Source organism: Quercus suber, unplaced genomic scaffold, assembly GCF_002906115.3.
Source record: "Quercus suber isolate HL8 unplaced genomic scaffold, Cork oak 2.0 scaffold_1124, whole genome shotgun sequence".
NCBI lineage: Eukaryota > Viridiplantae > Streptophyta > Magnoliopsida > Fagales > Fagaceae > Quercus > Quercus suber.
In genome coordinates this window covers 44084-54638 of record NW_027070528.1, presented here as the reverse complement: position 1 = coordinate 54638, position 10555 = coordinate 44084, and the positions used below count along the sequence as shown (strand labels likewise).

The 10555-nt window shown below is 30.0% G+C and overlaps 2 protein-coding genes across 2 annotated transcripts; one reads left to right on the top strand and one right to left on the bottom strand.

Moving 5' to 3' along the window:
* Positions 1-5766: 5766 nt before the first annotated feature.
* Positions 5767-7916, bottom strand: LOC112003785 (umecyanin). Its single transcript, XM_024035995.2, has 2 exons — positions 7599-7916; positions 5767-6351 (listed from the first exon to the last, which is right to left on the bottom strand). Exons 1-2 carry the CDS (start codon positions 7786-7788, stop codon positions 5933-5935), a joined length of 609 nt encoding a protein of 202 aa, XP_023891763.1. The 5' UTR covers positions 7789-7916; the 3' UTR covers positions 5767-5932.
* An 818-nt stretch (positions 7917-8734) lies between these two features.
* Positions 8735-9201, top strand: LOC112003789 (blue copper protein). Its single transcript, XM_065769360.1, has 2 exons — positions 8735-8744; positions 8843-9201. The coding sequence occupies exons 1-2, from the start codon at positions 8735-8737 to the stop codon at positions 9199-9201; spliced, it is 369 nt and encodes a 122-aa protein (XP_065625432.1).
* Positions 9202-10555: the final 1354 nt, after the last annotated feature.

The following is a 10555-nucleotide window of genomic DNA, read 5'->3' as shown; positions in this document are numbered from 1 at the left end:
GTGTGTATCAGAAATGACAATCTGGCAAAACAGAATATTTCGCAGGTGTCTCGCGGGAAGGCCTTACTCGTGAGATACTTGCGAAAACCAGCTGTCTCCATCCTGTTCTGACTCTTTGCATTCCAATTATGTGTAGGGCACATGCATCACTTCGCGGGAAGCTTACTCGTGAGCTACCCGTAAAAACACTCAGTCTTCAATTTGCCTTGAGTCTTCACACTGTCTTTCTCTCACACAACCATTACAATGAAATCCCACATTAAATACAGGGTACAAAAGATTTAATAGAATTACAATCAAATTTGACACGGAATTAAAGCCAACAAAACACATAGTTGTAAATTACAACTTTACAAATAGAAAGTAGAAAAAAAAAAAAACATATTCTAAATAAGGAAAATAAATTAAAGAATGCAAATATAAGTAAATAAAATAATGAGAAAAAAAGGAAATGGGTTTAGAATTAAAAAGGTTTTTTTGTTATTAATTGTTTTGTCATGTACAAACTAACAAACATTTAGCAGAATTGACTAAATTTAGGCCGAGGAGGATTGGAGTGATGCTTACTAGTTAATTAATAAATGATATGAAATAATTTAGACTGAGGAGGATAGAAGTGATTCTTACTAGTTAATTAAACGATATGAAAACAAATAATTTGTTCTCGAATATAAAACTTGTTAAAGAGAAGCAGAGTTGTTGAAGAGAACTTTTTTTTTCTTTTTTTTTTCTTTTGTGTTTTTGTTTTTGAGGGGAATTGTTAAAGAGAACTTTAGATTGTTCTTTATCATGTTTGCAATATGAAATTTGGCTAACACTTATATCGGACTAAGTTTTTAGTTTAGTACTAAAAGTAATTGAGCCATAAAACTTTAATCTAAATACTTGCTAGGACATTTATAGTGTTTTTTCAAAGTCTATGGGCCTCTTGTCTTCACTTGGCCCACCCTCCTACAGTTAACTTTAGTTCAAATCCCAATCAACAACATAGATGAAATGTGTGCACATAGGGTGCATGTATAAATAAAATTTGTTAAAACAATATTATCTCCGTTCTAGTTTGTTTGTCGTCTATTTCATTTTGAGATGCCCCAAAATATTATCCTGTTTTTAAAAATAAAAATGATTAGTTTACTAATGTTCTTATTATACCTCTATTTTATTTTCAAAACTATTTGAAAAGAAAACTAACTAATATTTTAAAAAATCAATTTAATTGTGACACCTTTTTAGTTGCTTCTTTAAGAATAACTCTTTTTAAAAAAACTGATAAATTTATTTGAGGGTAATTTTGTAAATTTATACATTTTTATAAGATAGAGAAGATAATAAATGATATTTGTTTAAAAAGTTAGACTTTTTAAATATGACAAACAAATTGGAATTGAGGGAGAAGGTTTCTGGTTGGTTCATTGTACTTTAACCATATACTTTACCCCTAACATGTCTTCGAATTCTTTTTGGTTAAATTTATTCACTATAATGTATTATCAGAAAACAAATGATTAATTAATGTACTCAATTCGTTACAAAAAACTGAAAACGTATAAGAAGAAGAAAATGTAGAATTATTCTCGAATCTAGAATCTGTTGAAGAGAAACAGAGTTTGGTAATCTAATTCTTAAGAATTGTGCTCCATAATTGGCTATTTGTTGACCTGTTCATCCCATTGACTTTCTTTGATGAGCTAAGCTGATAAGACTCTCTGTCAAGCTGTTATTGGCACCGTTAGCAGTTTCTGGCTGGTTCGTTTTCTATTATATTTTTAATAAGTCATGCTAACAAGTGTCTCTAGAATATTGGTTAACAATTTAGTTAAAGAAAATTTTTATGAAAAAAAATAATTAATGTTTTGATAGTTTTTTTTTTTCCCCATAAAAGTGATGTCAAAATTTTTCTAAAATGACCATGCCTATAAATTTTAACCTATTACCGATTTTATTCTCTAAATTTAAAGTGATCACTTTATTAGATATATTAAGGATAAAAAGCGATCAGTTTAAATTGATAGGTGTTGAAATCAATTATTTTAGAGTTTTCATAGGAACTAATTAAAAAACATCACTATTAATTTTTAGGGGTAAAAGTGATCGTTATAAACTTGTGGTACTAGAATTGCTCGATGCCAGAGTTTACAGTGTTGAAGATTGTAGAACTAGTGCAAATGAATTGAAAAGAGTCCAAGATCAGTTAAAACGCAATAAAATTTATGAAAAGCTCTAGTAGAATTTGGGATTTTGAACATGTAGGGGAGCTTACCTAGAACATCACCAAGGAAAAGTTTTTCCCGTTAACCCAGGTTGTGTACAAGGTTGAAGGGGAGGAATGTTCCAACCGGCAGTACCTCCTACCACATAATTAACAGCTTCTGTTACATGTACCACTGCTGCTAGTGCAGTTAGAACAACAACAAGAAGAATTGTCATGCTCATCGGATTAGCCATCTTTGTGTTCTCAGTGATTCTGGTCGCCCTGATACTCTCTTCTGTGTGTTTTTGGCTTTCTGGGTCTCAGAGATTTTGTGTGTCTCCGAATGCCTGGTGTTCTTATTGTATATAGTACTATATAATAATAGGAAATCTACCAATCTTGCTGGGAGTAGTTGAGCGATTTTAATGGCTGGCTGCACATGTTAGAATTAGAGCCAATGGAAATGTCACCGCATGACCGATACTCTCATCAGCACCACCAAAAAAGTCAATGGGAAGAACACTCCAGTAAAAATCAATAGCAAATAGCAAAATGGAGAAAAAAAATTTAAAAACTAATAAGTTACTGTGATGCATGGATTATATTATAATATTTTATGTAAAATAATTTTAAAAAATGTTGTACATATATTATAGTATAGTTTCATAAAACTTTATTAGTAATGAGTTTATTATAATAAGTAATTAACAATTATAAATTGCACACATTTCATGTTAAACAAAATGATGAAAAAATACAGAAATTTAATATTTTAAAAAGAGATCAACTTTTTAAACTTCTCATATATATATATATATATATATTTGTGAATTTTAAAAATCTATCGCTGAATTTTATGTTCCTTATGTTCTTAATATATATATATATATATAAATTTCGTTCAAATCGGATATTATATACTATTTAATCAATTAACTTATTTTTTTATATATACCTTTAGATTACAAAAACTTGAAATTATAACATTTATTTGATGAAATAGCAATTGATCTTTGATTTTCTTAAAATTTTGTAAGCATTATGGATATAATAAAAACATGCAATCTAACGGTTAGATTTTCAAAATTCACACTCAATATAAATATATATGATAAGTTTGTAAACTTTGTCCTTTAAAAAAAAACCTTAATACTATTAAACCAAAACTCAATTTATTGTAGGAAAAAGTCAATATGTATTTTTTTTTTTATTGAAATATCAAGAGACTTACTCAAGAAAGAAGCTTTGGAGTCTAAAGAATGAGGATTGAAAAGTTGTTTTGTTTTTTCCTCTGCATATTTAATTGTCATTAACTAAATCCCCTCCATCCTAGACAACAATTGTTTGATCCCTATAATCCAATTTAAGATTTATAGTAGGTTTAGCTTTTGTTTATTTTGAAAAGACCAGTTTACTCAAGCCATATACTAAGATTAAACAAACTTGAAAAAGACAATAACAATGAGACCTTTTCACTACAATAAACAATTATCAATTTCTCAGTTCTTTTTAAGCATCTTTTGGAAATCAATATACACAATAACACAACCTATAAAAGAAAATATCAAAACAAAGAATCTCACGATCTTAACTCTACCGATTTGTAAGTGAAGAACTCAATTTTTGAAAGTAGCAAAAGATAGCTTGAACTCATACATTTCAAGGCCACTTAATGTTTGATGGTTTCTTCTATTGGCTTGGGGTTTTAAAAAATTGTGAGCATGGAAACAAAATTTGAGAATGGCTGTATTTTAGGAAATTTAACTATTGAAGGTTCTTTTTTTTTTTTTTTTTTTTTTTTTAATAGAAAGAAAGTGTTTTCCAAAGAGAAAGTAAGAGAATGGAGACATATAGTTGAAGTTGAGAGGGGAAGGCAATGCATGAGAGAGAGGCTGGAGAGTACAAGGTTTAGGAAATCCTACATTAATCATTATAGCAAAATATTGATAACTACATTATGTGTAAACAAAAGAGCAAAAACCAAAATGTCATTTTGGAGGCAAGCTGTGATTAATGCATCTACACAATTACAAAAACAAAAACTTTTTAAATAACTAAGGTAAAATCGTGCCTTACAACCAAAAAAAAAAAAAAAAAAGATTAATAGAAGAGGGAGACTTTGTTTATGAGATGTATGTAACTATATCACCATAATATAATAATGATTATTCCCATAGAATAAAATAAAAAAAGATAATGATTATAGTAATAAAATATATGGATTTGTGTAATATATATATGGGTTGAGTTAAAGTTATACTAGATGTAACTTTAAGTAATACTATACCATTCAATATTTTTTAATTGGACGCGAATTTTGATAAATCTACCATTAGATTACATTATTTTTGTATATTCTTCATGTTTGCAAAATTTTAAGTCAATCAAAAATCAATAGTCATGTAATAAATTGTTTAAATTCAAGTTTTTGTAGTTTAAAATATTGCATAAAATATGAGTTTATGAATCGAATAGTAAATAACATCTAATTGATATAAAATTTACATGCTTATAAAAAACATATAAAACATGTAATCTAACAATGAGATTTTCAAAATATGAATTTAATAATAAATTATTTGGTGATGTAACATTACTTAAAATTACATCAGGTAGTATAAATTTTCTAGAATCACACATTTTTTAGAGTTTAGATTTCAAAGATATCTAAAAGTTAAAAAATGGATCTCTAAATGTCTATTACTTTTGACATCCTAACCTAATTAATTGCATTTTTTTTCCTCTCTCTTTATCTACTGTTTTCTAACGTTCTCCTCATTTAAAGGACACGCCACCACTTCTTCCTCTTCTTATTTTTCTTTTCTTTTTTTTAATTTTAAGAAACGATAATTAATTTTATTTCAAAAAAAAAAAACTAAAGAATTGTACAATTTTCTGTAAACAAAACTTCAGGGTTTGTGTTGCTATTACTTCTACGTTTCATTAATCCTCTTCATTGAAATTACACTTTAGCAGTTCTTCAACTTCCTTTTCAATAACGCAGCCGCGCGGTGAGCACATAGCGAACTATTCTTTCGCCTTTTACTAAAGAAAAACTTCCTTTTCAATAAAATGATGTCGTATTAATTTGCATTTGAAAACAGTGACCCCTCATTCATCAACGTACGCAGATTCATTATAAAAAAATGAAAAAAAAAAAAAAAAAACCATATTCAAATTCGCATTTAAAAAGAAACTCAAGAACAATATAGGTAGAAAAGATTACATAATCGACCAAATTGGGAGAAAAAATAGTAATTTCGTTCTTGCCATCAAAGAGTAGTGTATTTTTTTAATCGTTAAATCTTTTAGAAATCTAGATTTGAAAGGAGTGTAACTTGAGCCTATCAATATATATTTATGATTAAATTAACAACTCTGCTTCTCTTCAAATAGTTTCTAGATTCAAGAATAATTCAACTTTTCCTTTTTATTGTAACAAATTAACTGAATTAAGTATATTAATTAATAATCTATTTTTTGTTACATAGATAGATATGGAAAAGAGTATGACTAAATTTGTGGTCCTAAAAGAACTCGTAAAACAATATAAGCTTTATGTTCCATGATCAAACACCTTAATTCAGATTTTTGTAACAGTCATAAACGTACTTCTCAAAGCGATTTATTCAAATACAGCTCAAATGTCATCAAACTAATGGTCTATCAACAGCCACACAACAATAAAGCTGAGTTTAAGTAATACATGAGACACAAGCCAGAAATTAAACCAACGTAAAACTAATAAAAGAAAGCCAAGGCAATGGTCATGAAAACAGGAGGCAAAGTAGCTGCAAGAGATGAGGCTGATGAGCTGCCGGCTGGTGTTTCTGTTGATGACGGTGAATCAGAAGGTGAAGTAGGGGATCCAGTAGGAGTAGGAGAAGTAGGGGATCCAGAAGGAGTAGGGGATCCTGTAGGAGATGATGCCGGTGAAGTGCCGCTTGTGGAGTTCCCGACGCTAATGGTCAACTTTTGTCCACTCAGACAGTGACCACCATTTGAGATGGTGCAGATGATGTAGTGGGTGCCAGCGGAATTGATGGTGTAGTTATATGGTCCTGTGGTTTCAAGGGTTAGAGTATTGTCGACGGCGCAGGCATCATAATCGGCTCTGCTTACAGTGGCAACGTCATGTACATTACTCACGAAGTTGAACACTGCAAAATAATAAATAAATCATGAGTTCAACGCAAACTAGAAATAAATAAATAAAAACCCATCCCTAAAATACTGCAAAATAATAATAATAATTAACCAATTTGATCCTAATGTCAATTTAGTCTCTAAAATAGTTGAAAACAAATAACTAACGGTTTAGAGGCTAAGTTAACTGAAAAACTAAATTTGCTAGTTTGATAAATCTTAAACCTGATTAATATTAAAGTGATCACTTTATTAAATACATCAAGGATTAAAAGCTATTGGTTTAAATTTGTTAGGTATTACAATCAATCATTTTAAAGTTTTTATAGGAACTAAAATACATCACTATTAATNTGAGATACAATTAATTGTCTTTTAGTGTAATGTAATTTGTGATTGTGAATTTATCTGATTGGCTCTTGTGATTGGGGGCCATGGGGCTTGTCTGTTAAGTGGGGGGTGGATGGGGGCATGGGGCCAGGGTGGGATATTTGAATTGGGGGAAGTAAATGCACATGGAGTGTGTGCTAGTACAACTAATAAACAATAATTTAATTAACCAATATATATTTGGGGGAAGCAACTAATAAACAATAATTAATAATTTAATTAACTAATACATTATTAAAAAAACAAACAAATTAAATTATGAAGCTAAACAACAATTAATAATTTTATAATTAATGAAACAATAATATAACAAATTATAGTTTATAAAAAACAAACAAATTAATGAAACAACTAAACAACAATAATTAATAATTTTATTAATATTTCAAATAAACTTATAGTTTATTGTTTATTCTTTTGCTAGAATTATGGACAAATATTTTATAAGAAAACCACGTACCCAAAATTCATCTCATATGAAGAGATGTAGCTTGTAACATTGATAATGAGACTATCATGCAACGATTTCAAAATATAAAAACTCGTAAAAGGCAATTATAAACTTTATGTATTTGCGTATTTTTTATTGTTGTTGTTGTTTTGTCGTCAATAAATAAAATTTCTTTTTATTAGATTGTGTAATTTATTTTCTTAAAGAATACCCTGAAAAAATTCATGAAACCGCCAGTGGTAAAAGTGGTCATTATAAACTTGTCGTACGTACTAAAATGGCTCAATGCTAAACTTTATAGTGTCTAAGATGATAGAATTAGTGCAAATGAATTGAAAGAGCCAAGATCAATTAAAACCAATAAAATTTATGAAAAGCTCTAGTAGAATTTGGTGGTTTTGTACATGTAGAGGAGCTTACCTAGAACATCACCAACGGAAAATCTTTTCCCTGAAGTCCAGGTTGTGTAAAAGGTTGGATTGTTCCTAGGAACCATCCAACCGGAGCTATCTCCTACCACATAAATAGCAGCTTCTGTTACTTTTACCACTGTTGCTACTGCAGTTAGAACAACAAGAAGAAGAATTGTCATGCTCATTTGTTTGGCCATCTTGATCTATGTGTGTTCTTAGTGATTCTGGTCGCCCTGATATTCTCTTCTGTGTGTTTCTGGCTTTCTAGGTCTCAGAGATTGTGTCTGGCTTTGAAGGGCTCGCGTTCTTATTGTTTTTTTTTTTTTTGTTCGGGTAAATGCGTTATTATAGTTAGATACTATATAATAATAGGAAATCTACCAATATTGCGGGGAGTAGTTTAGCGATTTTAATGGCTGGCTGTACATGTGCTAATTGAAAATTGTCTAAATATAGTTTTTTGTGTTTAGTTGTATTAAAAAATAATGAGTTAAAGGAAATTATATTTGGTTAATAGAAAAAAGTATAGCTTAATTTTAGAAATTGTTATCTACTAAAATTTTTTGGAAAATAACTTCACCTCATAGCAAGCTAAATAAAAAAACTTCAGAGAAAATTTTTAAACCATTTAAGGTTGCTATCAAACATAGAAAAATAGATATTTTTATAAAAAATATACTTTTTTTTTTTAATAACTCATTTTCTAAAAACAATATTGCCAAAACATACAGAGTATCAAACGGAAGTCACTACTTGGCCGATACTCTCATAAGCACCACCAAAAAAAGTCGATGGAAAGAACATGTCAGCAAATCAATAGCCAAATGGGGACAAAAAGTTTTAAAATTAGATTAATAATCTGCTTCTCTTCAAATAGTGTCTAGATTAGCGAATAATTCAACTTTTTCTTCTTTTTGTCTCCCCCTTTTTTTGGTAACGAATTAACTCATTAAGTACATTAATTAATCTTCCTCAAAAAAAAAAAAAAAGTACACTAATTAATAATCATTTTTTTTTATATAGTAGATACTAGATTGGAAAATAGTTAATTTGAAACGCAGGAATGACTGCAATTTATTTATTAAATTTTGTTTCCACTTTATACTCTACCAATCTTAGAATGTCATATATTAAAAATAGAAAATGTTAACGAGTGCTTAAGGCATTGATTAACAATTTTTTTTTTTTTTTTTTTTTTTTTTTTTTTCAGTTTGTGATGAACTCATGATTTATTTATTTAATTTTTTGCAGAGTTCAACTTCGCGACTGGCTCACATGACGTAGCCACAGTAAGCAAAACCGATTATGACGCCTGCTCCATCGCCAATCCTATCACCACTGTAACCACAGGACCATATAACTACACCATAAATTCCACTGGCACCCACTACTTCATCTGCACTTTCTCAAGCGGTGGTCACTGTAATAGTGGACAAAAGTTGGCCATTAGCGTCGGGAACTCCACAAGCGCCGCTTCACCAGGATCACCCCCTACTACACCTTCTGCTTCACCACCACCACCACCACCACCACCCGGAAGCTCCGCCTCGTCTCTTGCAGCTACTTTGCCTCTTGTTTTCATGACTATTGCCTTAGCTTTCTTTTATTAGTTTTATATTTGTTTAATTTCTGGCTTTTGTCTCGTGTAGTAATTAAACTCAGCTTTATTATTATGTGGCTATTTTTTCTTTTTTTTATTGAGAGATATTATGTGGCTGTTGATAGACCATTAGTTTGATGATATATGTGCTGTATCTGGATAAATCTTTTTGAGAAGTACATTTGTGACTGTTACAAAAACCTGAATTAAGGTGTTTGATCATGCATGGACCAGCCAGCTCATGTTCGCTGAGATATTTAGGGATTCCGTATCTACCCGACATACCGTGATCTTTGCCACTCAATTGATCACTTTTAATTGTTTTAAAAATAAAACACTAAGCTGATCAGGTTATTGTTAAAAACCAAAAATTAAAGAAAAAGCAAGGAAAAATTGAAAGCCGCCGGTTCAACTTAGACAACCGGGAGCTGCTACGGTTAAACCGGTTCTTGAATCCGAAGAAGGTTAGAATAAAATTGGTACAAACTTGTTGGATTTGCACTGAAATAGTGAAATGAGATCGGGAAAAATCTCAGATTAGTGGGTGAAAATAAAATAAAAGAGATACTTTTGTATTGGGTGGTTGAGAATCAAGCTTTGTTTTCGTTAAGTCGGCATCAACTACAATGACAGCGGCAACGGAAAATTGTGGCTGGAGATCGTCGATCTGGACATGGACATGGACTTGTGCAGGTCAAAGTCGCCGTCTAGATCTCTAAGTTGCAGCTTGCAGCTGTTGGCTACACCGCGTTTGCCTTCACCGATTGAAAAGAGGTTTCTCACTTACTCTTTCTCTTTCTCTGATGACGGGTGGTGACTGTTGTTTTGTTTTTTATTTAAATATATTTTATTTTTGATATGCTGTAACTTGGCCGGCAAACATTGGAGAGACTAAAAAATATCATAAAATAATAAACTTTTACTACACATATATACATTTTTGCCGCACTTTGGTTTCGGTGTTTTGCATTTTGTCCTTTTCTTTTCTCTCGAATATTGTGTTTTTAAATCTATGTATGATATTATCTAATAAATTATATTAAACAGGGTCAGAAATTAAAAAGAGTAATGGTTAATAAATTATATTAAAAAAATTGTGACAATAAATTTATAAAAATGATCATGTTAACAGGTACTTTAAGATAATAACTAACAAATATATATATATATATATAAAACTGTTAACATATAATTTTTTATTATTATTATTTCCTCTATTTACTCTAAAAATAAAATAATTTGTATCTAGAGTCTCAATATATGAAACAGCTTGAATTTCTTATTAAAATAAAATAGCATCAATTTAACCTTTGGAGTCCAATAATTAATTCCTTTTCATTACTAAAACGTATTGTGGGGCCCGT

What these genes read in the sequence shown, in the direction of transcription:
- LOC112003785 (XM_024035995.2), bottom strand. Translation starts at nt 7,788, where the DNA reads ATGGCCAAACAAATGAGCATGACAATTCTTCTTCTTGTTGTTCTAACT. An exon ending in TTCCGTTGGTGATGTTCTAG is followed by an intron (nt 6,352 to 7,598) that starts GTAAGCTCCTCT and finishes ATTATTTTGCAG; the next exon opens with TGTTCAACTTCGTGAGTAAT.